The sequence below is a fragment of the Ornithorhynchus anatinus genome, chromosome 11 (assembly GCF_004115215.2).
Source record: "Ornithorhynchus anatinus isolate Pmale09 chromosome 11, mOrnAna1.pri.v4, whole genome shotgun sequence".
Classification (NCBI taxonomy): Eukaryota; Metazoa; Chordata; class Mammalia; order Monotremata; family Ornithorhynchidae; genus Ornithorhynchus; species Ornithorhynchus anatinus.
The window spans coordinates 13,384,560-13,412,096 of record NC_041738.1 but is presented as its reverse complement, the minus strand read 5'-3'; the positions used below and the strand labels follow the sequence as shown (position 1 = coordinate 13,412,096).

The following is a 27,537-nucleotide window of genomic DNA, read 5'->3' as shown; positions in this document are numbered from 1 at the left end:
TCTACTCCCGGGGCTTAGTACCTTGCTTAGTACACCTCATTTTGATTAAGAAATATCACTATTATTACTACAATGGAAAGGGAACATGTCTTGTCCTTCTGATATACTTCCCAAGTGCTTATACAGTGCATTGCATTCAGTAGGCACTCAATAAATGCCATTATTTCTTTAATTTTAGTTTTAAAGCCAGCGATTGTAGCAGGCATTGTAGATTTTTTTAAATGGTATTAGAGCAACAATATCACAATATGAGACAAAAAATAGCAAAGGACACTAGGACAACCTGAAAACACTTCAAATTCCCAAGTCCCTTTTCCAAAAGCTGCATTTTTTCCTGATTAAAAAGTGATAGGGTGACAGAAATACTAAAATGGGTGAATGGATTCCAGAGGAACATGAAAATTATTTCCACACACAGTACAGAAATCTGCAGTGAATACATCTAGTCTACTTCAATACATACGTTGCAATTGGGTCAATCTTAGAAAACTCTCTTAAGACAAGAAGCCAAAGCAACAAAAATGAGTCCCAAGTTACTCTTTGAAAACCAGCAAAACGAAGCAGTTGGGACATCACCCTATGTCCCAGCTTTCAGCTAGAAAAGATGACAGCCAGTATATCAGAAAAATAATTGTCAGTGTCACTACCTTGATAAGGAGTCCTCATTCAAAATTGAAGATGTTCCCGCAGTTGGATGTATTCTTCCAAAAATAGGCTAAATGCAAAAGACACGAAGTATTTTTAAGATTATTGTGGCACAAAACATCACTACAGGAGTGATTTCCTACTGACAATTATATAATCATTCATTATGCAGGTACGTATTACTTTTCCTGAACTGAACACGGTTCCTTCGTTAAACTGCTAACTGTCCAGAAAAAGCCGTATTCAATTATTCCCACAAACAAAACATCTTTAAGATGAAATCACCAAAGGTGCATTAATTTTCTTTTCTATTTTGTGATCTCTGGATCACTACCTTCTCCAGAAGGTCACAGAAGCCATTTCTTGGAAGCATCTTGGGTGCTGTCGAGGATTCAGGGTTATTTAATAGTAGATGTGGCTCCATCCCTCCCCGCAGGTAACGATGCTTTCGCCTCTTGTCTTTGATTTTGTGAATTCTTTTATTTTTTCAGTTTACTGGCAAGATTTGGATCCGTAGATCTGGGCGCTGGAACAGGTCCGACAAGTCACATCGGTGTTAGGGCTATATGTTCCGGGATCACAAGCCACTGTGGTGAAAACAAACCAAACATGCAGCCGAGTTGACTACTATTTTGACCAGGGGCGAGTTATGTGTTATTCATTCAGTTGTATGCATTGAGCACTAACTGTGCGCAGAGCACTGTTCTAAGCCCTTGAGAGAGTACAATACAATAATAAACAGACACATCCTCTGCCCACAACAAGTTTAAAGTCTAGGGCAGGAGCTTAGAGTCTTAGAGGACAAGCTTACACCAAGTAGTACCCAGCCCATCCATTAATCTATTAACCAAATGGAGTCTTGAGTGTTTACTTTGGAGTTAAATGATTTTAAGCATAGGAGGAAGTAATAATCTGTTTTTGAAGGTTTCTTGTTCATTACTTGTTTTCATATATAATGTGTTTGGGTTTTACAACACATGCCAAAATGTCCCATAAATTCCGTTTCAGTTTGTCTTACGTTCAAGTCAGGATTTTCTACGGGATTTTGAACTGTGCTTCACCACAAACAACAATTCCTGAATCAATAATAGGGAAGCAGCATGGCTTGGTGGAAAGAGCATAGGCCTGAGCATCAGAGAACCTGGGTTTTAATCCCAGTTCTTCCATCTGCCTGCTGGGTGACCTTGGGGGAGTCATTTAGCATCTCAAATGATAATTGTGGCACTAGGTAAGCGCTTACTATGTGTCAAGTACTCCTCTAAGACCTGGGGAACCTACAAGATAATCAGGTCAGACACAGGCCTTCACAGGGCTTACAATCTAAGTAGGAAGGAGAACAGGTATTGAATCCCCATTTGACAGATGCAATAACTGAGGCACAGAGAAGCTAACTGACTTGCCCAAGGTCACACAGTAGACATGCACCTCAGTTTCCTCATCTGTAAAATGGGGTTTCAATACCTATTCTTCCTCCTACTTAGACTGTCCCTGTGGGACAGAAACTGAGTCTGACCCAGTGTTTAATACAGTGCTTGGCACATAAGTGCTACTTTCATAACAAATGCTGTAACAAACACTATTATTATTGCTAGTAATCAATATAAATTGACTACTATTAATACTATACTATAACAAATAATCTCATTATTATTGTTAGTAATCAATATGACCAATTTTCCCAAGTGAGGTGATTGTATATTTTTCTGGCTGGTCTTATTTAAAGGCTAGTTTTATTTTATATTTACCACAGCAGCTAGCACAATCACTGTGGGTTATATCATTTTTTCCAAAGCCTGGTCGACAGCTGTCAATTCGGGTAACCTGAAAACTGTGGTCAACATAATGGATGGCTGGCACATGATGAAATTCGTGTTTCAAAACGTACGATTGCTTTCGAAAAAATTCTTCTAGGTGATCCTTTGCCTGTGATGTAGAGACATCGGAAAGGGAGAAGAATAATCATCAAGGTACACCCCAAAATATTCTCCCCAGGATTTCAAGGAATGAAACGTATTTCTAAATAGAGACATCCTAATTCAATTTTAGGAGGATATGTAGGAAACTGGAATCAAACAGAAAAGGTAGACCTGAGGTTCTTCCTACTTCAAGCAGAAGTGAAAGTCAATTAAGATAATTTTATTTTATTCCTAAACAGAGGAATATATGTGTTCTTGCTGATGTATCTAAGGACCCTTAGTTGCAACTAATTACTGTTTGGGGAAGAGAGGCTCAGAAATCCCCTCTGTGGGCCACCGGCAGTAAAGTCAAGAGTACTGACATAATTTATAGAGAGACTACTGTGGTCTAGGCAAGAATAAAGCTGGAAGCAGCAGAAACACCTCAGAATGAAACAGCTCCCAAATTGATTTCTCCAGCCCCAGCCTCTTCCCATTTCTGCAATTCTGCCTTTCCTCCTGCCTTCGGGCCAGCTTTACCTGTCTTGCCATTACCTCAAACTCAGCATGTGCAAACTGAACTTCTCATCTTCCCTCCCAAACTCTCCCCTCACTGTCGACAAAACCCCTATCCTTCCTGTTTCACACACTTGCAAATCTTGGCATTACCTTTTGACTCTCTTCAACCCACATACATTCATTCACTCTATCTTGTCGATTCTATCTCCAGAATTTGCTCCTTCTTCTAATAATAATTATGGTCCTTGTTAAGGCCTTACTAGGTGTCAGGCACTGAACTATGCGCTGGAGTGGATACAAGTAAATCGGGTTGGGCACAGTTCCTGTCCCGCATAGGGCTCACCATCTTAATCTCTATTTTACAGATGAGGTAACTGAGGCACAGAGAAATGAAGTGATTTGCCCAAAGCCACGGAGCAGACAAGTGGCAGAGCTGGGATTTGAACCCATGATCTTCTAACTTCCATCACGCTGCTTCCCTAGCAAAACTTCTCCAACAAAACTGCTTTCACGCTGCTTCACACACTAGTCACATCTCATCCTGACCACTGCCTCAGCTTCCACCTTAAACTCTCTCCCCCCAGCCTCTTCACTCTGCTACCCAGATCACTCTTCTGAAAAGACATTCTGCTCACCGGTCCCCATTCAAGTGCCTTCAATGGCTGCCCATTCATGTTTGCCTCAAGCAGAAACTCCTTATCGTATTCAAGGTATTCAATAAATCACTCAATCAGTGGCATTAATTGAGCACTTACTGCAGGCAGAGTATTGAACTAAGCACTTGGGAGGGTACAGTAATCAATCAATGGTATTTGCTGAGTGCTTACTGTGTGCAGGGCACTGTATTAAGCACTTGGGTGAGTACGACACAACAATATAACAGGCGCATTCCCTGCCTACAGGGAGTTTACAGTCTAGACTATGATTCACTAGGCTTATTCCCGCCTCACCTGCCATTGACCCCCCTGTACATGCCTGCCTGGAAATCCCATCCCCCTACATTTCTGAGAGATGAGCATATTCCCCATCTTCAAAGCCCTACTAAAATCATATCTTCCCTGAAAGCCTTCCCTAAGCAAACTCCTCCCCATCTGATTTTCCTTCCTTATCTTTTCTAATGGTATTTAAGTGCTTACTATGTATCAGGCACTGTACTAAGCCCCGGGGCAGATATAAGCATATCAGGTTAGACACAGTCCATGTCCCACATGGGGCTCACAATCTTAATTCCCATTTTTACAGATGAGATAACGGAGGCAGAGGGAAGTAAAGTGACTTTCCCAAGATCACACAGCAGACTAGAAGTGGAGTCAGCATTAGAACCCAGGTCCTTTTGATTTCCACACCCATGCTCTCTCCACTAGGCCCTACTTCTTCCCTATTGTCTCACCCATGCATTTACCCCCACCCCCACTGCACTTTATATTTATATCTAACAAAACTTCTCGAACAAAAATATATAAACACACATCTTGTTATACTTGAATACTTCCCTTACCTGTAATTTATCTTGTCTCCCTACACTTGTAGACTGTAAATTCCTTAAGGCCAGGGATCATGTCTATCACCTGTATTATACTCTCTCAAGCACTTAATGCAGTGTTCTCTACAAAGTGCTCAATAAATACCCCTGATTGAGTTTACTGATGTGTAATACATAATGTTTAGATTGCGAGCCCATTAGTGGGCAGAGATTGTCTTTATCTGTTGCCCAATTGTACAGTCCAAGTGCTTAGTACAGTCCTCTGCACATAATAAGCACTCAATACTACTGAATGAATAATAGACTGTGAGCCCGTTATTGGGCAGGGATTGTCTCTGTTACTGAATTATACACTCCAAGCGCTTAGTACAGTGCTCTGCACATAGTAAGCACTCAATAAATAGTACTGAATGAAATAATATAATATATGCAAAGAAATCTACATACGCATAAGTACTGAAAGGAGGATTGCTGCACATTCATTTGTTTGTATTTGGGTGCTTATTGTGTGCAGAGCACAGTACTAAGTGCTTGGAAAGTACAATTTGGCAACAGATAGAGACAATCCCTACCCAACAACGGGCTCACACTCTAGAAGGGGGAGACAGACAACAAAACAAGTAGACAGGCATCACTACCATCAACATAGATAAATAGAACACAGATAAATGCACATCATTAATAAGATAAATAAGTACAAATATATACAAGAGCTGTGGGGAGGGGAAAGGGGTAGAGCAAAGGGAGGGAGTCAGGGTGATGGGGAGGGGGGAAGGAGGAGGAGAGGGAAAGGGAGGGCTCAGTCTGGGAAGGCTTCCTGAAAGTGAAAGCTCAGTAGGGTTTTGAAGAGGAGAAGAAAGTTAGTTTGGCAGATGTGAGGAGGGAGAGCACCTCAGGTCAGAGATAGGATGTGGGCCAGGGACCGACTGCGGGATAGAAGGGAATGAGGCAGAGAAAGGAGGTGAGCAGCAAAGAAGCGGGGTGTGTAGGGTAGGCTGTAGATGGAGAGAAGGGAGGTGAGGGAGGAGGGGGCAAGGTGATGGACAGCTTTAAAGCCACAGAGCTAAGGGTGGATCTTGACCTGACCAGACTCAGGTGTTGAAAATTAATTGGGGAAGGCTTCCTGAGAGGAAGATTAAACCAATGTCAATTCGGAAAGCAACTCCCAAAATTTACATTTGAAATGTAAGCGTTTTTCAAGTTTATATTTCCCAGATTACAATACCTCTAGGCCAGACGTAAATTAATTCAGTGAATGTCAGTTCAGAAAGGCTAGCCGGGGAACTGCAGATTTCCGCAGGAGCTTAATGAATGAAACTGAGTTCACAGTTGATCGTCTACCGAACCGTGAGCAGTCACACCTTTCGGGCGTGCATTAAAGAAAAAAAAACCTCACCTGTTGAATCTTCCCATTTGTGACATCTTCGCAATCAACAGAAACTTGGTCACAGGCTACTTCCCACCCTGGTGCAAAGGGATTTACTGGAAGGGAATGAGTAGAAAATTAACGTGGTATGATGTCTAACAACTAGAGATGTAAATGTCTCACATTTAGAGCAGCAGCGTGGCTCAGTGGAAAGAGCATGGGCTTTGCAGTCAGGGCTCATGAGTTCGAATCCCAGCTCTGCCACTTGTTGGCTGTGTGATTGTGGGCAAGTCACTTAACTTCTCTATGCCTCAGTTCCCTCATCTGTAAAATGGGGATTAAGACTGTGAGCCCCACGTGGGACAAGCTGATTCCCCTATGTCTACCCCAGCGCTTAGAACAGTGCTCGGCACATAGTAAGCGCTTAACAAATACCAACATTATTATTATTACCCTATTTGTTAATGAAATGTACATCGCCTTAATTCTGTTTATTTGCTATTGTTTTATTGAGATGTTCATCCCCTTGATTCTATTTATTGCTATTGTTCTTGTCTGTCCGTCTCCCCCGATTAGACTGTAAGTGCAGGGACTGTGTTACCGATTTGTACATTCCAAGCGCTTAGTACAGTGCTCTGCACATAGGAAGCGCTCAATAAATACTATTGAATGAATGAATGAACAGTGCTCGCTAGTAAGCGCTTAACAAATACCGACATCATTATTATTATTATAGCCTGAAACCCCAAAAAACCTTAATAAACCCAACTCCTTGAACGTGGGATGCGAGAAATGGAGAAAAACGTCCCGGATTTCATCGATTTCAATGCTGCACCTTAGCGCCACCTGCAGGCGAAGGCGGAACTCGACAAAGAAAATGAAAATGTTCTTTTTTCCTCCATACTGACCCCGACTACAAATGCTATAGGGGAAGGTCACCTTCCTCCAGATTTTCCCCTTATACCTTTCGGTTGGCCGGGAAAGTTCGCGTAACACAGCCTTACTTTTCGAGTGAATGAAAAATTCAACGTCGATCCCATCATTTCACAGCAGCGGGGCCTAAAGGGGAGGATAGGCCTGGGAATCGGGAAGACTAATCCCTGCTCCATCACTTGTCGGCGGTGTGACCCTGGGCAAGGCGGTTGACTTCTCTGTGCCTCAACTACCTCCTCTGTAAAATGGGGATTAAGGGGGCGAGCCCCATGTGGGTCCAGGATTGGGTTCAACCGCATTAGCTTGTATCTACCCCAGTGTTTAGAGCAGTTCCTGACACTGGGGAAGCGCTTAACACTCACCATAAAAAGAGATTTGACTTCTTGCTCACATCCTCCCTGCTGCCTGGAACTCCCTCCCCCTTTTGTCAGACAGACCAACATTTTCCTCATCTTCAAAGCCCTACTAAAATCATATCTCTTCCAGGAAGCCTTCCCTGACTAACCTCTCATTTCCCCACCCTATCTGCCCTCTTTTCTGCATCAACTATGCGTTTGGTTCTCTGCCCCTTAAGAACTTTGAAGCTCGCATCACCACACGTAGGTATTCTAAGAGCTGGCTACTTCTCCTAACTGAGGGCAGGGACCGTGTCTACCAACTCAATTGCCCGGTGTTCTCCCAAGCCCTCGGTAGAGTGATCTCCCAAAAAGCACTCAGTAAATATCAGTAATTGATCTGTTAACTGACTGAGCACCAGCACTGACCAAGTTCAAGTCCTGCAGGTTTTGAAATGGGAACAGCCACAGTAAAAGCCTGTTAGGCTCGCGCGAGGGAGGGATGGTTCCACTCTTGGGGTGGCTGGACCACGGTGGCTTGGCATTGATCCACGTTTACGTTAAACAACCTGCAATGAACCCCTAATCCTGATCCACACCCAAGAAGCAGCGTGGCTCAGTGGAAAGAGCATGGGCTTGGGAGTCAGAGGATGTGGGTTCTAATCCCTGCTCTGCCACTTGTCTGCTGTGTGGCCTTGGGCAAGTCGCTTAACTTCTCGGTGCCTCAGTTACCCCATCTGTAAAATGGGGATTAGGATTGCGAGCCCCACGTAGGGCAACCTGATTACCTTGTATCTAGCCCAGAGCTTAGAACAGTGCTTGGCACATAGTAAGTGCTTAACAAATACCATGGCTATTATCGTTAAGAAGTGAGTACGGAGTGTCAAACGGAAAATGGATCACACATTTCTGGGGCTCAGTTCACACCAGGTCCTCCCGCAATTTTTGGCCCATTCAGGGTCCTAGATCAAAAGTCATCAGGAAGGGAAGACTAAGAAGTCTACCCTTCTAAGAACGGTCTAATATTAGTAGCAATAATACTAATTTATTAAGCCCTGGCTGTGTGCACTGCACTAAATGCTGGGGGAAAATGCACAGGTGGAAATTAAATGTGGCCTCTGTCCCTTGTGGGGCTCGCACTCGAGAAGGAAGAAAGAGCTGGTTGAGTGCCTTATAGTCAACGGCATAGCTGATACTATCAGTACGATGTGCAATGTAAAATATGTGGTAATAATTTCAGATAAACACTCACATATGACCTTCATTTTACTTTTTTATGGATCAGAGTCAAGTCGTCTATTAACTTGAAGACATGGAGAAAATGCTTACCTTCAAAAGTTACAAACAGCTCATTTTTAAGGCCAAGTGACGGAGCTTCTATGACATGGCACTTATAGGATGGATCTATGACTTGGCATGATAAGTCTGATATTAGGTTATTTAATATTTTCTTCAGCATTTCGAAGAACTGACCATTAACTGCTACTTTACAGTGTTGCGTGGTAAATCGTACAGATATCTGATACGTGTAATCAGGTTCCCGGTATGCTAAAAAATAAATAGAACCAAGTGTCTGTGAATATAAATGGCTTTTAGAAGAACTTTCTCTACCAGAATTTGCTTCACAAGTCACAATCCACATAAATCCTGTCAGTCTTACAAATAAGTACCTCGAATTTGCCAGCCCAGGAAAATGTTTCACCAGCCCACCTTCCTAGGTTGTTATTCATTCAATAGTATTTATTGAGCGCTTACTATGTGCAGAGCACTGTACTAAGCGCTTGGAATGAACAAGTCGGCAACAGATAGAGACAGTCCCTGCCCTTTGACGGGCTTACAGTCTAATCGGGGGAGACAGACAGGTTGTTAAATAAATGACATTAGCATTCTTCACAATCAATCAATCAATGGGACTTATTGAGTGCTTTTGGTGTGCAGAGCACTGTACTGAGAAGTTGGGAGAGTACAAGACAATAATAATAATAATAATAATAATGATGTTGGCATTTGTTAAGTGCTTACTATGTGCAGAGCACTGTTCTAAGCGCTGGGGGAGATACAGGGTAATCAGTTGTCCCATGTGAGGCTCACAGTTAATCCCCATTTTACAGAGGAGGTAACTGAGGCACCGAGAGGTTAAGTGACTTGCCCACAGTCAGTCACACAGCTGACAAGTGGCAGAGCTGGCATTCGAACCCATGACCTCTGACTCCCAAGCCCGGGCTCTTTCCACTGAGCCACGCTGCTTCTCAGAGTAGAGGACTTGCCTGGCATAAACCAGCCGCATTACATAAAAGGGCAAGTTACTATTTAAAGAAAAGCGTATTTTGGGGGAACTAAAGGACTAATTTCTTGTAACATAAAATTTAAAAATGCATTTAAAAATACCTAAATCCAGAGTCAGTGAAGCAAAATGAGCTACCCATAAGTGTTTTTTATTTATTACTGTTACCAATCTTAATCTTGAAATCTTATCTTGAAAACGAAAGACCTCAGCAGGGCTCACTTTTCCTATTTCTAATGAACCGAATAATGCTGTGGTTTTTTTCCCTCTGAATTTGCATGAAGGGATCACTGATAGGATCAGAATCAGCCTGTGAACAGTAACTGTCAGTTTGCTACAGCTGAATTTACGGGAGGGAACAAAACAAGTGTCCAGTATCATCTGTAAAATTTATTGGTAACAGTTGCTTTCAGGGCCATACTTGAGCATGGATGGTTGAAGTTATATAGGAGAATGGAGGGTTGGTTGTTCAAGGTGTTTTTTAACCCGAACTCTCTAAATAACCTCAAACGTTCCCCTCTCACTCCACCCATGAGTACATACACTAAAATCTTAAAGCCGTTTCTCACCTATTTGGCAATATATTTTGGAGTAGTAAAGAAAGCTAAAGGGCCCTTTTCTTGATACATGCATAGCCAATTAATTTTTTATCCCAAATTGAAAGTGTTGATTGGTCATTTTGCATTCTTACCAAATAACATAAATTCATATGTATTAAGAATTTCCTCTTCCGTCTGCATTTCTGTTTTGATGTTTTGATAAGACAGAGTGCACGTGTAAGATCCAGACAAAGATTCCTGAAAATTTTTCACCATTAGCTTTCCTGTTTCCGTAATATTCATTTTACTTTGACCTAACCGAAAAAAAGGGAAATCAAAAGATTACTGAGGACCATTGATTCTGATTTTTTTTCAATAATCTACAGATGATACAAATAAATCCTACTAATATAAAACATACTGCACTTTGCTAATTCACCTTAAAGAACAAAATACCATTTTCTGCTGGTTCTGTTATCAATCAGTCGATCAATCAATGGTATTTATTGAGCACTTACTATGTGCAGAGCACTGTTTTAAGTGCTTGGGAGAGTACAATACAACACAATTAGCAGATCTGTTCCCTGGACCTTACAGTCCAGAGGGGGAGACAGACATTAATATGCATAAATAATTTATAATAAATAATTTAAAGATGTGTACATAAGTGCGGTGGGGTTGGGGGTGAGGTGAATATCAAATGTCCAGAGGTCACAGATCCAAGTGCAAACTGTTATAGAGAGGCCATCCCAACTGTTGGGTGGAATAATCTATAACAGTAGCCTTCTGTTTTGCAGGGCGTGGGACCAGTTTCTTCACCTAGGATTGGGGGAAGAATAGGCCAGGTTTAAACAGCAGACTGTTTTTCAGTGCTTTCATCCTTAAACCACTCCCCCTTGGCCTGATCCCCTGGAGCTATTGGTTCCAGAGCCAAATTAGTTGCATATTGAGTCACTCCGCTGAGAGGGGCTGGAATCATTTTCCTGAATCCCCTACCCCACGGGTAGGTCTGCTTTTTGGGTTTCTTTGCTGTCTTTCCTGGAAAAGGGGGCCAGAAATTCAGTAAACAAGATTTAACTTTCCAGAGTGCAATGCAGTACCCATTCTGGCCTGGAACATCATATCAGACAGATGATCACTCTCCCCATCTTCAAAGCACATCACCTCCAAGAGGCCGTCCCCAACTAAGCCCTCATTTCCTCTTCTCCCACTCCTTTCTGCGTCACTCTGATTTGCTCCTTTTCTTCACCCCTCCCTCGGCCCCACAGCACGTATACACATATCTGTAATTTATTTGTTTATACTAATGTCTGTCTACCCCTCTAGACTGTAAACTCGATATGGGCAGGGAATGTGCCTACCAACTGTGATATACTGTTATACTGCACTCTCCCGAAGACTTAGTACAGTGCTCTACACAGAGTAAGTGCTCAAAAATGCGACTGAATGGTTGATAAAGTTGAATTAAACTGTGGATGCAGTGTTAAAGTAGAACTTTACAATCTGGGAAGACAAAGTCTGAGAGAGAATATGTTAGTATGCAAAATTATGAATATGGAGACAGGGAGAATATGGAATTTTTTTTCCCAATAAATCCCACAGTATCAGGGGGCACTAACTGAAGTTTAAAAGAGGTAGATTCCAGATAGGAAAAAGGAAAATTTTTCCCTCAGTGGAAGCTAAGCATATGGAATTCAAAAAGAGTAGCATATACAGTTTCTACTCTGGAGGACCTTGTACTCTAATGAAAGAGATTTATAGATGACAGGCCTCTGATAGGTTACCAAATGGAAATTTTTTTTTAATGGACACAGTTCATGTCCCACATGCAACTCAGAGTCTTAATCCCCATTTTACAGATGAGGTAATTTAGGCCAGAGAAGGTAAGCGACTTACCCAAGGTCACATGGCAGACAAGTGGAAGAGTCAGGATTAGAACCCAGGTCCTTCTGACTCCGAGGCCCATGCTCTATCTGCTAGGCCACTCTGAGATTTTAGACAGTACCCCCCTGCAACTATGATGAGTGATGTCAAGAAGGACAACCTGATCCTTCTGGCATTCTTGGTTGCCATTGCTGAACAGGTGCTGGATAGTCCCTTAGTCTAATCCAGAAGTCATGGGTTCGAACCCCGGCTCTGCCACTTGTCAGCTGTGTGACTTTGGGCAAGTCACTTAACTTCTCGGTGCCTCAGTTACCTCATCTGTAAAATGGGGATTAAGACTGTGAGCCCCACGTGGGATAACCTGATTCCCCTGTGTCTACCCCAGTGCTTAGAACAGTGCTCGGTACATAGTAAGCACTTAACAAATACCAACATTATTATTATTATTAATCCATTATGGCGTTTGTTTTGTTCTTAGTTGACCTATATCAAACTGATGTTCTGAATATGATGTAATCTCCTTCAGGGCAGGGATCATGCCTACTAACTCTCCCAGGCACTTAGTACAGTGTTTTGCACAGAGTATGCACTCAGTATGTATCATCGATTGACTGATTAAGTGATTTCATTACCTGGAAGAAGTACTTACAATATAAGGGCCCCCTCTCCAGCACTACCAAATCACACCAAATTATTCCTTTCAAGAAGAGTGTAAGCTCCTTGTATGTGACGAACATTTCTCAGATATCTGTGGTACATTGCCAAATGCTTAATACAGATCATTGTACTCATTAAGTGGGCAATAAATACCATTACTTGAGAGTAAGTATGCAAACATAGGCACCATCTCAATGAGACAAGGGGCGACTTTGCCCCCATGGGATTGGGCACCAAGGGGGCAAAGACATTATCTTGGCCCAAACCAACAGTATTTATTGAGCACTCTCTCTGCAGAGCCCTATTCTAAGCACTCGGGAGAATACCACTGAATTAGTAGACCTGATCTCTGCTCATAAAGAGTTTACAATTTAGTGGGACAGACCTTAGAATAAATGATGGTGGGAGGAAGCAGTAGAGTGGAAAGGTGTGTACATAAATGCACTCAGCAGGTGTGAGTACCCATGTGCTTAGGTGACAAAGAATTGGTGAAATGGCAGTTGTCAGAGAAATAGGGTAGGGAGATAATATTAGAAAAAGTCTCCCAAAGAAGATGTGATTTCAGAAGGAGCTTGAAGATGGTAGAGCACTTGTCATCTGGCTGTGAAAGGGGAGAGACTTCTAGGCAGAAAGGAGGGCAAGAGCAAGAGGTCGGTGGTAAGAGAAAGGAGAATGAGATGCAGCAAATAGGTTTGTTTGAGAGCAGTGAAGTGAGACAGTTGGGGTGTAACGAGAGAGGAGCGAGATAGGCAGAGAGAAGCAGTGTGGCCTAGTGCAAAGAGGACAGGCCTGGGAATCAGAGGACGTGGGTTCTAAAAATGGGGATGAAGACTGTGAGCGTCACATGGGACAACCTGATTACCCTGTATCTATCCCATCGCTTAGAATAGTGCTCTGCACATAGTAAGCGCTTAACAAATACCAACATTATTATTATTATTATTAACCCTGGCTCTGCCACTTATCTGCTGTGTGACCTTGGACAAGTCACTTCACTTTTCTGTGCCTCAACGGCAAAACAGGGATTCAATACCTGTTATCCCTCTTACTTAGATTCTGAGCCCCATGTGGGACAGAGACTACTTCCGACCTGGGATCTACCACAGCATTTCAACAGTGCTTGACACTTAGTGAGCACTTAACAAATACTATAGCTATTATTATTAATATTACAGCACACTTGAAGAATCAAGAGAGAGAAAGCTGGGTAGGGAGTCCAAATGGGGCAAGATGACCTAGATTGAGTGATAATCTCTTTGGGCGAGAGGCTTCACAGGTGTTTGGGTTCGGTGGTCGTAGCTAGTCTGTTCCATCCTTTGGAGCCAGATAAGGGCCGGAGATGGAGTCAAGATGGCTGTCACCCTGTTTTTTTCACACTTCCAGCTCGAGAACTGAGTGAGGACCAGCTAGCTGTTCACCGGCTTCACGCCCCGTCCACTCGAGCAGCCTGGGGGATCCCCATGGGATGAGGCGGGGGTGTCGGCTGAAGGGGGGCTCCGGCAGTTCCCTGGCCGGGAAGCAGCATGCACACAGTCCAGCCCTAAAGAGTCCTCGCCACTGCAGTGTCACTGCCAACCCTGAGGGCCCCCAAGGTTGCCTGGGTAGAATAATAATAACGATGGTATTTGTTAAGCGCTTACTATGTGCCAAGCACTATTCTAAGCCCTGAAAATATGGAATGCTTCACGAATTTGTCTGTCACTGCTCTAAGCGCTGGGCTAGATATAAGGTTATCAGTTGTCCCTCGTGGGGCTCACAGTCTTAATCCCCATTTTACAGATGAGCTAACTGAGGCACAGAGAAGTTAAGTGACTTGCCCAAAGTCACACAGCTGATAAGTGATGGAACTGGGATTAGAACTCATGACCTCTGACTCCCAAAGCCCGTGCTCTTTCCGCTAAAGCCACAAAAAAAGTGGGCAGACAGCTCATTCTCTTGAGGCTCTGGGGGCAAGAAAAAAGTGAGCAGCTTGGTGAAAGCCTTTACCTCCTTTTCCTCTCCTCCTGCCTCAACTCTCTCTACTTTTCCTCCTTTCCCCCACTCTCTTTCCCTTTCCCTCTCTGTCTTCCTTTCTTCCCCACTTCCTCATTTCCTCCCTGCCCCCATCAAAGTCCCATCCTCTTGATGCTCTGCCTCCAACATTCCCCTGCTCAAAATGAAACACGGGCAAGACTGTGAGCCCTATGTGGGACCAGACCTGTGTCCAAACCAATTACCTTGTATCAACCCCACCACTTAGAACAGTGCCTGGCACATAGTAAGCGCTTAACAAATACCATTATTATTATTATTGAATTCAAGTAGTATTACACCCCCCTATTACAAACACAGAAAACTGTGAGATATTCATAAAGTTGTGAGGTGAGTTTGACAACTCTACTGCCCTACACAAAATTAGGCAACACTGTTCTAAAAAGGCAAAATTTGAAGGCAATTTGTGATCAAGAGAAGTTACCTTTTATATTCCTCCCATCGGGTCCAATCCATAAATAAGATGGGTCTATTATTTCTGTTTGAGAAAGCTCCAGATCCATGCAGGCAAGAAATGGGCTATTGTGGTGGACTTTCACATAGATTTTTACTGTAGAAAAATAAAAAGAATAACTCATGTGGTGGTTGACCCATTAAATAAGACTATAAACAATGCTATACTAGATCAAGACTGATTGTTCACTGGGACCAGATTCCATCTCTAAAAGTGGCATCAAAGGATATTTGGAAGGAATGTAACAATTGGATTATATAACTCCAGTGATTCCCTGCACCACCTGCTCTCCCCACCGTCCTCTTCTTCTACTGTCCCTCCAACCCCTTGACTTCAGAATCACACTCCGCGAGGTCATGTCCATCTAACCATCCCCACCTCTTCCGTCCCTCGCCTCACTACCTCTTCTAAATGCAGCTGGTGAAACCCCCATTCCATTGGAGGCAAACCCCCCTTCATTCTCAACCTGTTCCTGACTCAGTCACTGTTTCTCCTTGCTGTTCCTGAGACCTGGCTCGCTCCCAATCTTTTTTAAATGGCATTTGTTAAGTCCATCCTATGTGCCAGTCACTGTACTCAGCACCGGGGTAGATACGAGATCAGTAAGGGTGGACACAGTCCCTGTCCTGCATGGGGCTCCAAGTCTTCACCCCCATTTTACATGTGAGTTAACTGAGGTACAGAGAAGTTAAGTGACATGCTCAAGATCACACAGCTGACAAGTGGCAGAGCCGTGATTAGAACCCAGGTCCTTCTGACTCCCAGGCCCATACTCTATCTAACCACTAGGCCATGCTGCTTCCCCAAAGACACCATCTCCCCTGTTGCTCTCTCCTGAGGGGGGCTCATCTTCTTTCACTTCCTCCCTTTCTGACTCACTGGAAAGGGGGGAGGAGTCAGCCTGTTCCTTGTGTCACAGTGCCACTTGCCGCCATCTCACCTCTTCCATTTCCTTTTTTTTCCTTACTTTGAAGCCCATGCCACCTGCCTCCTCCCTACTACCCACTTTATTTTCTAGTTACCATCATCTACCAACTGGCCCCACCCTGACCCAGTCCCCATCTCCAGCAATTTTTGCCACCTTACTCATCTTTTTTTTCCTTTTCCTTCATTCATTCATTCAGTCATATTTATTGAGCACTTACTGTGTGCAGAGCCCTGTACTAAGCACTTAGAATGTACAGTTTTTCCTCACTGGTCCTTGGGGACTTCAATATCTATGTGGATGTTCCTGACGCACTCCCAGACACCCACTTCCTCGCACTCAACTCTACCGACCTCCTGCTCTACCCCACCTCTCCCTCTCACCAAGTTGCGGAGATGCTGGGTCTCATCCCCAGTCACTGTACAATCTTTACCCTATCCACTCAGAAAACCTACTCTCCAACCACAACCTTCTTACTTACCTTCTCTCCCATGCACTTCCTCCTCGCAAAACTGTCTGCTTCCCCGACAGATCTTTGATCCTGGGATAGGTGGAATGGTCATCGTGGCTCATTTGGACTCTTTCCCCAACTTCTCCTCTCTTGATGCACAGATCCATGCCCTCAAACTTGGTCAAACTCAACTCACGTCACTCCTCTTGGTCTCACAGCACCAACCCCCATCCCTGGATCATGTTTTCACTGCTCCTACATTTGTGGGGTGGAGTACACTTGGCAGAAATCCAGGCACGAGGCTGATCTTGGACATCTCAAATTCATCCTCACCTGCTACAACTCTGTCCTCTTCTTTGCTCAGTGTAATATTGCTTCTCCCTTATTGACTCCCATGTCCACACTTACTGGTTAAGACAATTAAACCCCCAATCGTCTGACCTCCCCGACTTCTCATTCCTGAGAGGCCTGGCAATTACTTCATTGACAAAATCAAAATCATCAGGTGTAAACATCACAGAATCTTCCCTTCACCTTCCCAGCTCCTTCCTAACCCATCATCCACTTTCTGTCAACCTTCTTAGCCATCTCTCAAGAGAGCTCTTGCTTTCAAAATCTACTCCCTCTACCTGTGCTTCTGAATGAACATTATTATTAACTATTATATTTATAAGGGCTTAGTATGTGTCAAGCATTGTTCTAAATGCTGGGGTAGATACAAGTTAATCAGGTCGACACAGTCCTTGTCCCACACAGGGTTGGACTGCCGAGAAGCAGCATGGCTTAGTGGAAAGAGCACAGGCTTGGGATCAGAGGTCATGGGTTCTAATCCCAGCTCTGTGACTTCTCAGCTGTGCCAATTTGGGCAAGTCACGAAACTTCTCTGTGCCTCAGTTACCTCATCTATAAAATGGGGATTAAGACTGTGAGCCCCACCTGGGACAACCTGATAACCTTGTATTTCCCCCAGAGCTTAGAACAATGCTTGGCACATAGTAAGTGCTTCACAAATACCATTATTATTATTATTATTCATGAAATAAGAAGGGAGACTAGGTATTGAATCCCCATTTTATATTTGGAGAAACTGAGGCACAGAGAAGTTAAGTGACTTGTCCAAACTCACATAGCAGGCAAGAGGAGGAGCTGGGATTAGAATTCATGTCCTCTGACTCCAAAGCCCATACTCTTTCCACTAGGCTTTGCTGTTCCTCAACCCATTTCTCATACGTTAAAAAACATCTCTGTTCCCTCTTCTTCTTTGCCATCTTCAACAGCTCCTTCCCCTCTGTGCATTCTCCCTATCCTTAAAACAACATTCTCTTGATCCCACTGCACCATCCAGCTATCACCTCCTACCATTCATGTCCAAAAGCCTCAGATAATTGTTTACACCTGCTGCCTCCACTTCCTCTCCTCCAGCTCTTTCCTTAACCCTCTACAATCAGGCTTTCGTCTCCTGTACTCTGAAGAGAACATTCTCTCCATTGTCAACAATGACCTCATTCTTGCCTAAACAACAGACTCCATCCTAATCCCCCTTGACCTCTTAGCTGCCTTTGACACTATAACTTATTTTCCCCCCTTCTCCAGAAAACACTATCTAACCTGGGTTTTGCTGACACCAGCCTCTCCTGGTCTCCTTCTACCACTCTGGTCAATCCTCAGTCTCTTCCCCCAACTCCTCCTCTGCAACCCATTCCCTAACTGTGGGTGTCCCTTAAGTTCAGTTCTTGGTCCCCTCTCTATTCTCAATCTACATTCACTCTCTTGGGTAGCACAACTGCTCCCATGACTTCAATTACCTACTCTGGGCATATCAATCAATAGTATTGAACCTAGTGCTTACAATGTGTCGAGTGCTGAACTAACCACTTGGGAGAGCATATTAGATATTATTATTATTGTTATTATTTTCTCTCTCCCATCACTGTGGACAGCACCACCATCCACCCTGTCTCACAAGTCTGTAACCCTGTCATTATCCTCAACTTATCTCTCTCATTCAATCCGTATATTCAATGTCACCAAATCTTGTTGCAACTGTCCTTTCCTCTTAATCCAAACTGCTACTTGTCCTTTTCCTCTTGATTACTCCATCAGCCTCTCGCTGACCTCCCTGCCTCCTGATTCTCCTCATTACGATCCATACTTCACTCTGCTGCCCAGATCATTTTCCTACAAAACCATTCAGTCCATGTTTCCCCACTCCTCATGACCCTCCAGTGGCTGCCCAATCATCTGTGCATCAAAGAGAAATTTCCCACTCAATCAGCTTGTCTCGTCCTATTTTATCTCATGATTTCTTTCTATAATCCAGCCCACTCACTTTGCTCCTCTACTGCCAACCTGCCCACTGCACCCCGATCTCAACAATCTTGCTGCCAACACCTTGCCCACATCCTCCCTCTGGCCTGGACCCCCCTCCCCCTGCATATATGACAGACCATGACTCTCCTCACTTTCAAAGCCTTATTAAAATCTCCTCCAAAAGGCCTTCCCCAACTAAGTCCTCATTTCCCCTACTCCCGCTCTCTTCTGTTTCTCCCTTACACTTGGCTGTATACCCTAGCACCCCACCCACAGCCCCACAGCACTTACGTACATATCCATAATTTATTTTAATTTCAGTCTCTCCATCTAGACTGTGAGCTCTTTCTGGCCCAAGAATATGTCTCCTTACTCTGCTGTATTGTACTCTAAGTGCTCAGTTTAGTATTCTGCATATGATAAGTGCTGAATAAATACCATTGATTGATTAAGTGCTTGCTGTAGTGGGCCAAGCCCTCTATTAAGTACTGGGATAAATACAATATAGTCAGACTAGACACAGTACTTATCCCATATGGGGCTCACGGTCTAAGGGGGAGAGCAGGTAATCACCATTTTACAGATGAAGAAACTAAGGCAAAGTGAAGTTATGTGACTTGCTCAAGGTCATAATGGATGTCAGTGGCAGAGCCGGGATTAGAATCAAGGTCTTCTGACTATCTCTGCCACAAGGGCACGATCCCTAACCTCAAGGAGCTCAGACATCATAGAGCATATGAAAGGGGAAGGACCAAACCCACATTTGAGTGCTTTGGACTACTTGTTGGATATTGCAGTAATAATAATAATAATAATAATAACGATGATGTTTGTTAAGTGCTTACTATGTGCCAGACAGTGTACTAAGTGCTGGACAAGCCAATCGAGTTGGACACAGTCCCTGTCCCAAGGTCTCAATCCCGTTTTACAGATGAGGTAAATGAGGCCCAGAGAAGTGAAGTGACTTACCCAAGGTCATGTAGCAGACAAGGGGTGGACCTGGAATTAGAACCCATGCCCTGCTGACACTCAGGCCCGTGCTCTAGCTACTAGGCTATGCTGTTTCTGCAGTACAGATGAAGAAGGTGGGATTGGACCTTTATAGCATCCGGCTGATGAAAATGGAACTGCATAAATACTACAATATTTACTTGTAACTAAAGAGCCCAGAATTAAATTTCTCTTCTGCTTAGTACAGTGTTCTGCACACAGTAAGTGCTCAATAAACACTTATGATGATGATGATGGGAGCAGACACTAAAATACATTATAGGTAGTGGGAAGCAACCAAGTTTAAAGATAGTTACCCAGGTGCTACGGGGAGGGATACCCAGGTTCTTAGGGGGTGATTTCCCTAGTTCTTAGGTAACATGGAGGTGCTGAAGTGGTTGTGGTAGAGGGTTGGGAAATGACAGTTAATCGGGGAAGGCCTCTTGGAGAAGATGTGATTTGAGATGGGCTTTGAAAATATGGAGATCAGAACTCTACTGGATGAGAAGATGGACGGAGTTCCAGGCAGGAGCAAGGGAGTGAGCAAGAAGTCAATGGCAAGAATGAGAAAGAGGCACAGTGAGTAGCTGGATATTAGGGGAGCAAAGTGTGCAGACTGGGTTATAGGGGAGAGGTGTTGGGAGAGAGCCGACTGAGTGCGAGGATTGGATAATAATAATAATGATTTTTGTTAACCACTTACGATGTGCCAAGCACTGTTCTAAGCATTGAAATAGATACACGTTAATCTGGTTGGACACAGTCCCTGTCCCACGAAGGGCTGACACTCACAATCCCCATTTTACAGATGAGTTAACTGAGGCCCAGAGAAGTGAAGTGACTTGCCTAAGGTCACACAGCAGACATGTGGCAGAGCTGGGATTAGAAGCCAGGGCCCGGGCTCTAGCCACCAGGCCATGGTACTTCTCTAGGTCACCTTGGAGGGTTTTGAGGAGTGGGGAGACGTTTGCGAAATGATGTTAAGTATGGCCTAGAGAAGGGAGAGGCAGGCAGGTCTGCAAGGAGACTGATACGATGGCAGAGTCAGAATATGACAATTGTACATTCCAAGTGCTAATTACAGTGTTCTGCACACAGTAGGAGCTCAATAAATACGACTGAATGAATGAATATGACAAGCATTTGGATCAATATGGTGGCAGCTTGGATGGAGAGGAAGGGGTGGATTCTGGAGAAGTTGCAAAGAAAGAACCAAAAGGATTTGGTAACTAACTGAATATATGGAGTGAAAGAAAGAGAGGAGTCAAGGATAATGTCAGGGCTGAAAGCTTCGGAGACGGGAAGGATGGTGGTGCTGTCAACAGTGAAAGGAAAGTGACGGGAAAGAATTTGGGAGGGAAGAAAAGTTCAGTTTTGATGGGGATGAATCCCATATCTTCCTCACTAGCCCTGACCTTTCTCTTTTGGCAATCTCGGATCTCCTCCTGCCTCCGGGACATCTCTTCACGGATGTCCACCTAGCACCTCAAACTCAACATGTCTGAAAGTGAACTTCATAACTGCCCTTCTCCTTTCCACCCTGGAGGGTCCCGGCTTCCGGCATGTTCCATATGTGCCAGGCCGAGGATAAAAGCTGCTCCCAGACACTCTTGGCATTTCTCTATCACTGCCGAGACCTGGAGCCTATTTTGTGTATTTGTCTGTGTTGGGTTTTAATCTTTCATTGCTCCTGATATTTGTCTCCAATCCCTTCTCCCCACTTAAGATTCTGAGATCGTGAGTCCCGTGAGGGACAGGGATTGCATCTAATTCTCACCTGGGTATTCTCTCCTTGCACTTATACAATGCTATGCACACAAAAAGCGCTAAATAAATACTCGCCCCATCCAAACTGCCACAACCCTACTCCTAGACTGCGGGCAGGGAACGCGTCTACCACTTCGTTTATATCGTACTCTCCCAAACACTTAGTCCAGTGGTCTGCACACAGCAAGTGTTCAAAAAATATTTTTAACTGATTGATTAGTCTAGGTGCCTGTCAGAGCCAGACTCAAATACTGCATCAACCTCCTCACAGACGTCTCTGCTTCCAGGCTCTACCATCTGCAGTCCTTATTTAACTCTGCCGCCTGGATCATTTTTCTAAAACATTATTCTGTGCAAATCTCCCTACTCCTCAAAAACCACTGATGGTTGCCCAATCCTCTCTGCCTCAAGCAGAATCTCCTGACCATTGGCTTTAAGGCATTCAGACAGTTCCCTACCTCCTACTTATTGATCCTCCTCTTCTACTACATCAGTTTTCATATTTTGCTCCTTCAAGTCAATCGACTGTGTCTCGTTTTTATCTCTCACCAATAACCTCTTATTCACATCTTCCATCTGCCTGGATTTCCCTCTCTCTTCACATCTGGCAGATCACTGCTCTCCCCACCTTCAAAGTGCTTTTGAAATCACATCTCCTCCAGAAGACCTTTCCTGATTAATCTCATCTCCCCATTCTATTTCCCGCCCAACTGCCACTTCAGTACTCCCATGTCACCTAAGCACTTGAGTAATCATGCATCCTTAATACGCCCTATTTTAATATTCTTTTGCATCTTCCTACCTGTGCTTTATTTTATTCTCTGTCTCCCCTGCAAGATTTAACACTCTTTGAGGGCAGGGAGTAAATTGACTAAGCCTTTTGTTCCCTTCCAAACTCTTAGTACAGTGTTCTATGAACAGTAAGAGCTCAGTAAATACTACTGATTGATCAGTTAAATTTATTCTCATAGTTAGGGATGTACCTTTTAATGTCCCCAACTTCCTCCTCTAACTCCTCACAGGACTACCATCCATGAACATTTTTAAAACCGCCTGAGCCTCCTAACACTTCTAACATTCCCTCTAATGACCCATTACAGATTTATCATTCATTCATCTATTTAGACTCTTCTTGAGCTTTCTAATTTCTTCAACTTTTCCCCCACTGCCCATTACGTATCTAGATTTTGTGAATTTATCTTCACCCTACTTGAACCTTTGATTTTTTTTTATCTACCCCACTTTCTGGGATAGTAAATTCCAAATTCTTACTCAAATAAACTCTCTTTGAAAGAAAATAATTGTATCAAGCTATTTGGACCCCAGTATTAAAAATCAAAATGCTCCCAAAGAAAATTCCCTGTGGAGTGAAACCCAAATTCTGCTTCCCACGACAAACTATCCTTGAACCCTTCCAGACACGGATCAACTCATGCTATTCTCCCCCTTATGACACTGTTCCATTTATTTAACCACTTCAAACCAAAATTTTCAGCATGCTTCCTGTGGTGCTTTTCAGAGTCCAAGAAGCAAACCCCTTCTCGATTTGTAAGCCTTTTGTTGGAATGCTGATTGAGAAGGAAGGAGGGATTTTTTTTTTTAAATGCTATTTGGTAAGTGCCAGGCACTGTCCTAAGTGCTGGGGTTGATACTAGCTAATCGGGTTGAACACAGTCTATGTCCCACTTGGGGCTCATATTCTTAATCCCCACTTTACAGAAGAGGTAACTGAGGCCAGAGAAGTTAAGTGACTTGCCCAAGGTCACACAGCAGACAAGTGGCAGAAGCAGGATTAGAACCCAGGTCTTTCTGACTCCCAGGGCCATGCTCTACCCACTAGGCCAAACTGTTTCTCTGGATTTTTGACTTGAAATGTATAGAAGATTGACATCGTTAGGCTTGATGGCGATTTGGTACTCAGTTGGGCAGCCCTCAGTGGGCCGTTGCCTGGGAACGTTCCTGGGGAATAAGGCACAATAAATATGAATTGGGAAGGGGAGGTGAGGAGCAACGTGATCTAAATGATGGCTCTTTATCTATTTGGCTATTTTCAGAGATCCTGGCCCAGTTGGGTAGCCCTGGCGGGGAGAGGCCTGGGGCTGGGGAGGGGACAGGAGGGCGAGGCAGGGTGGTGGGCTGGAGGAGTAGCTCCTGCCAGGGCTGGGGCTGGAAGTAGGGACCATGAGAAACCCCTGAGAGAGGAATGGGTGAGCCCGGGACTGGGAGAGGCCCTGGGGAATGGCTCCGGGGAGGACCCCCGGGGATGGCGCCTGGGGTTACCTTCGTGCTCGGGGTTGCCGTGGATGTCGTTCTGCTCCAGCGGTACCAGGACAGGCAGCCCCCTGCCCGCTGCCCCTGCACGGGAGGAAACCGACAAAGGGCTGGGCCAAGGGGTTGGGGGGTCGGGTGGCTCCAACTTGGGGAAATGGCGCAGGGAAGAGATAGGACAGGAGGAGGAGAAAGAGGAAGAGAAGGAAGAAGAGGAGGAGGAGGAGGAGAAAGAAGAGGACAGGGAGGACAAGGAGGAAGAAGAGGAGGAGGAGGAAAAGGATGGGGAAGGGAGAAGGAGGAGGAGGAGAGGAGGAGGAGGACAGAGAGGACGAGGAAGGGGAGGAGGAAAAAGGACGAGGAAGGGGAGGACAAGGAGGAAGAAGAGGAGGAGGAGGAGGAAAAGGATGAGGAAGAGGAGGAGAAGGATGAGGAGGACAAGGAGGACAAGGAGGAAGCAGGAAGGGGGAGGAAAAGGACGAGAAAGAGGAGGACAAGTATGATAAGGAGGGGAGGAAGAGGACGAGGGGGAGGAGGAGGAAAAGGACGAGGACGAGGAGGAAGAGGGCGAGGAGAAAGAGGGGAGGAGGCGGAGGAGGAGGAGGACAAAGATGAGAAGTAGGGTGAGGACGAGGAGGAGACCGAGGAGGGGAGGAGGAAGAGGAGGAAAAGAAGAGGAAGAAGAGAATGACGACAATGAGGAGGGAAGGAAGAGGATGACGAGGAGGAATGGAGGAGGAGGGAGAACGACGACGATGAAGACTAGGAGGAGGAATGGTGGAGGCCAACGAAGACTAGGAGGAGGAATGGAGGAGGAGGAGGATGACGACGAAGACTAGGAGGAGGAACGGAGGACGAGGATAATGAAGACAAGAAAGAGGAGGAGAAATGGAGGAGGAGGACGAAGACTGGGAGGAGAAATGGAGGAGGATGACAAAGGCGAGACGGAAGAGGATGAAGACTAGGAGGAATGGATGAAAACTAGGAGGAGGAATGGAGGATGACGATGAAGACTAGGAGGAGGAATGGAGGGGAAGGATGACGACGACGAAAACTGGAAGGAGGAATGGAGGAGGAGGCTGAAGACGATGGAGACTTGGAGGAGGAATAGAGGAGGAGGACCAGGACGACGAAGGCGAGAAGGAAGAGGGTGAAGACCAGGAGGAGGAATGGAGAAGGAGGAGGACGATGACAAAGACTAGGAGGAGGAATGGAGGGGAAGGAAGATGACGATGAAGACTGGGAGGAGGAATGGAGGAGGAGGACGACAACGATGATGAAGACAAGAAGGAACAGGACGCAGACCAGGAGGAGGAATGGAGGAGAAGGAGGACGATTTTGAAGGCGAGAAGGAAGAGGACGAAGACTAGGAGGAGGAATGGAGGACGACGACGAAGACTAGGAGGAAGAATGGAGGGAAAGGATGATGACGATGAAGACTGGGAAGAGGAATGGGGCAGGAGGATGAAGATGAAGACGAGAAGGAAGAGGACGAAGACCAGGAGGAGGAATGGAGGAGGACGATAATGAAGGTGAGAAGGAAGAGGATGAAGACTAGGAGGAGGAATGGAGGATGATGACGAAGACGACGAAGACGAGAAGGAAGAGGATGAAGACCAGGAGGTGGATGATGGTGAGAAGGAAAAGGACGAAGACTAGGAGGAGGAATGGAGGATGACGATGAAGACTATGAGGAGGAATGGAGGATGACGACGAAGACGACGAAGACGAGAAGGAAGAGGATGAAGACCAGGAGGTGGATGATGGTGAGAAGGAAAAGGACAAAGACTAGGAAGAGGAATGGAGGATGACGATGAAGACTAGGAGGAGGAATGGAGGACGACGATGAAGGCTAGAAGGAAGAATGGAGGACGATGATGAAGGCTAGAAGGAAGAATGGAGGGGAAGGACGATGATGACGAAGACTGGGAGGAGGAATGGAGGACGACAATGAAGATGAGAAGGAAGAGGATGAAGACCAGGAGGAGGAGGACGATGATGAAGGTGAGAAGGAAGGGGACGAAGACTAGGAGGAAGAATGGAGGACGACGACGAAGACTAGGAGGAGGAATAGAGGACGACGACGAAGACTAGGAGGAGGAATAGAGGACGACGATGAAGGCTAGAAGGAAGAATGGAGGGGAAGGACGATGACGACGAAGACTAGGAGGACGATTGGAGGATGACGATGAAGACGAGAAGGAAGAGGATGAAGACCAGGAGGAGGAGGAGGATGACGAAGGTGAGAAGGAAGAGGACGACGACTAGGAGAAAGAACGGAGGGGAAGGACGACGATGACAAAGACTGGGAGAAATGGAAGAAGAGGACAAAGACAACGAAGGCGAGAAGGAAGAGGACGAGGCCCAGGAAGAGGAATGGAGGACGACGACGAAGACGAGAAGGAAGAGGATGAAGACCCGGAGGAGGAGGACGATGACGAAGGTGAGAAGGAAGAGGATGACGACTAGGAGGAAGAATGGAGGGGAAGGACGACGATGACAAAGACTGGGAGGAATGGAGGAGGACGACGAAGGCGAGAAGGAAGAGGACGAGGCCCAGGGGGAGGAATGGAGGACGACGACGAGAAGAGGACCGGCCCCAGGGCACGCAGGAGGGCGGGGGGCGGGAGTCCTCCTTCCGCGGGCCCAGGGAGCCTGTACCTCGGGTGAGGGCCCAGAGGACGGCGGAGAAGAGGACCCAATCCCGGGCCATGACCCAGGAGGGCCCGGATGCCCCGTTCTCCCTCCCCGCCGCCGCCGCCGCCTCCTCCTCCTCCCACCACAGCCCAAACCGCCCCCGCCCGCCCCTCCCCCCTCCTCCACCCGCCCGTCCGTTTTCCCGCCTCAGCCGCGCGCCACGTGGAGGGCGCACGCGCGCGGGCGGGGAGGGGTGGGGGGGGGGGTGGGGCGCGTGCGCCGGGGCTCGCGCCCTTTCCCGCGCTGGGCCCTCAGCCGTCTCTCCCGCCCGGGCCGGCACGTGAGCGAAACCCAGCCTCGCGAGACGCCGCGCGCCCTTCCCGCGCGGGGCCCGGCCGTTACGCGCGTGGCCCTGGTGGAGGCGCCTCACCGCCCTTCCCCACCCTAGAAGGGAACCGTGTGGGAAAGACGCTTCGGGGCCTAAGGCTACCGGCCCTGGGTTTGGGAAGGACATGCCCTGGGGTGCTCTCCCGACTCTGCCCCTCGTCCGCCTTGTGACAGTGGGCACGTCACTTCACTGCTCTGGGCCTCAGTTCCCTCATCTGTCAAATGGGGATGAAGTCTGGGAGCCTCACGTGGGACAACCTCATTCCCCCCTGTATCTCCCCCAGCGCTTAGAACAGTGCTCCACACGTAGTAAGCGCTTAACAAATACCAACATTATTACTAAGGCACCCAAGTGGGAGTTTCGTTAGCCGTGGGCGGGGCCTCCTGGAACAGAATTCCCACTTTATCCAGGTGGCAAAGAAACAGTCGCTCGCTCACCCACTCACTTCCTCCCACTCATTCACCCACCCACCCACCCATTTACTGATACCCACTCACTTCCCCCCACTCATTCGACCACCCACCCACTCATGCACTCACTCATTCGCTCACACTCATTCACCCACTCACACATTCACTGACACCCACTCACTTCCTCCCACTCATTCGCTCGCTCACACATTCGCTGATACCCACTCACTTCCCCCCAATCATCCCCCCACCCCTCCACTCATGCACTCACTCTTTCATTCACTCACACTCATTCACCTACTCACCCACCCACTCACTCATTCACTGACACCCACTCACTTCCACTAATTCACCCACCCACTCATT

At 45.9% G+C, this 27,537-nt stretch overlaps 1 protein-coding gene across 2 annotated transcripts; it reads right to left on the bottom strand.

Moving 5' to 3' along the window:
• Positions 1–155: 155 nt before the first annotated feature.
• On the bottom strand, positions 156–26,500 carry ZPBP2 (zona pellucida binding protein 2). Of its 2 annotated transcripts, XM_029074603.2 has the most exons (9): positions 26,398–26,500; positions 23,749–23,823; positions 14,996–15,121; positions 10,152–10,313; positions 8,506–8,724; positions 5,939–6,024; positions 2,391–2,568; positions 980–1,232; positions 156–715 (listed from the first exon to the last, which is right to left on the bottom strand). In XM_029074603.2, exons 1-8 carry the CDS (start codon positions 26,447–26,449, stop codon positions 1,138–1,140), a joined length of 993 nt encoding a protein of 330 aa, XP_028930436.1. In that variant the 5' UTR covers positions 26,450–26,500; the 3' UTR covers positions 156–715; positions 980–1,137. The 2 variants fall into 2 exon arrangements, with proteins under 2 accessions (XP_028930436.1, XP_028930437.1); XM_029074604.2 differs by lacking the exons at positions 23,749–23,823; positions 26,398–26,500 and adding an exon at positions 12,533–12,631 and having other exon boundaries at positions 14,996–15,079.
• Positions 26,501–27,537: the final 1,037 nt, after the last annotated feature.

Coding starts and splice junctions, on each gene's coding strand:
- ZPBP2 (XM_029074603.2), bottom strand. CDS start 26,449: ATGGCCCGGGATTGGGTCCTCTTCTCCGCCGTCCTCTGGGCCCTCACC. Junction 15,122..23,748: donor CGGCAACCCCGAGCACGAAG/GTAACCCCAGGC, acceptor ATTTTTCTACAG/TAAAAATCTATGTGAAAGTC. Junction 2,569..5,938: donor CAAATGGGAAGATTCAACAG/GTGAGGTTTTTT, acceptor TCTACATCACAG/GCAAAGGATCACCTAGAAGA.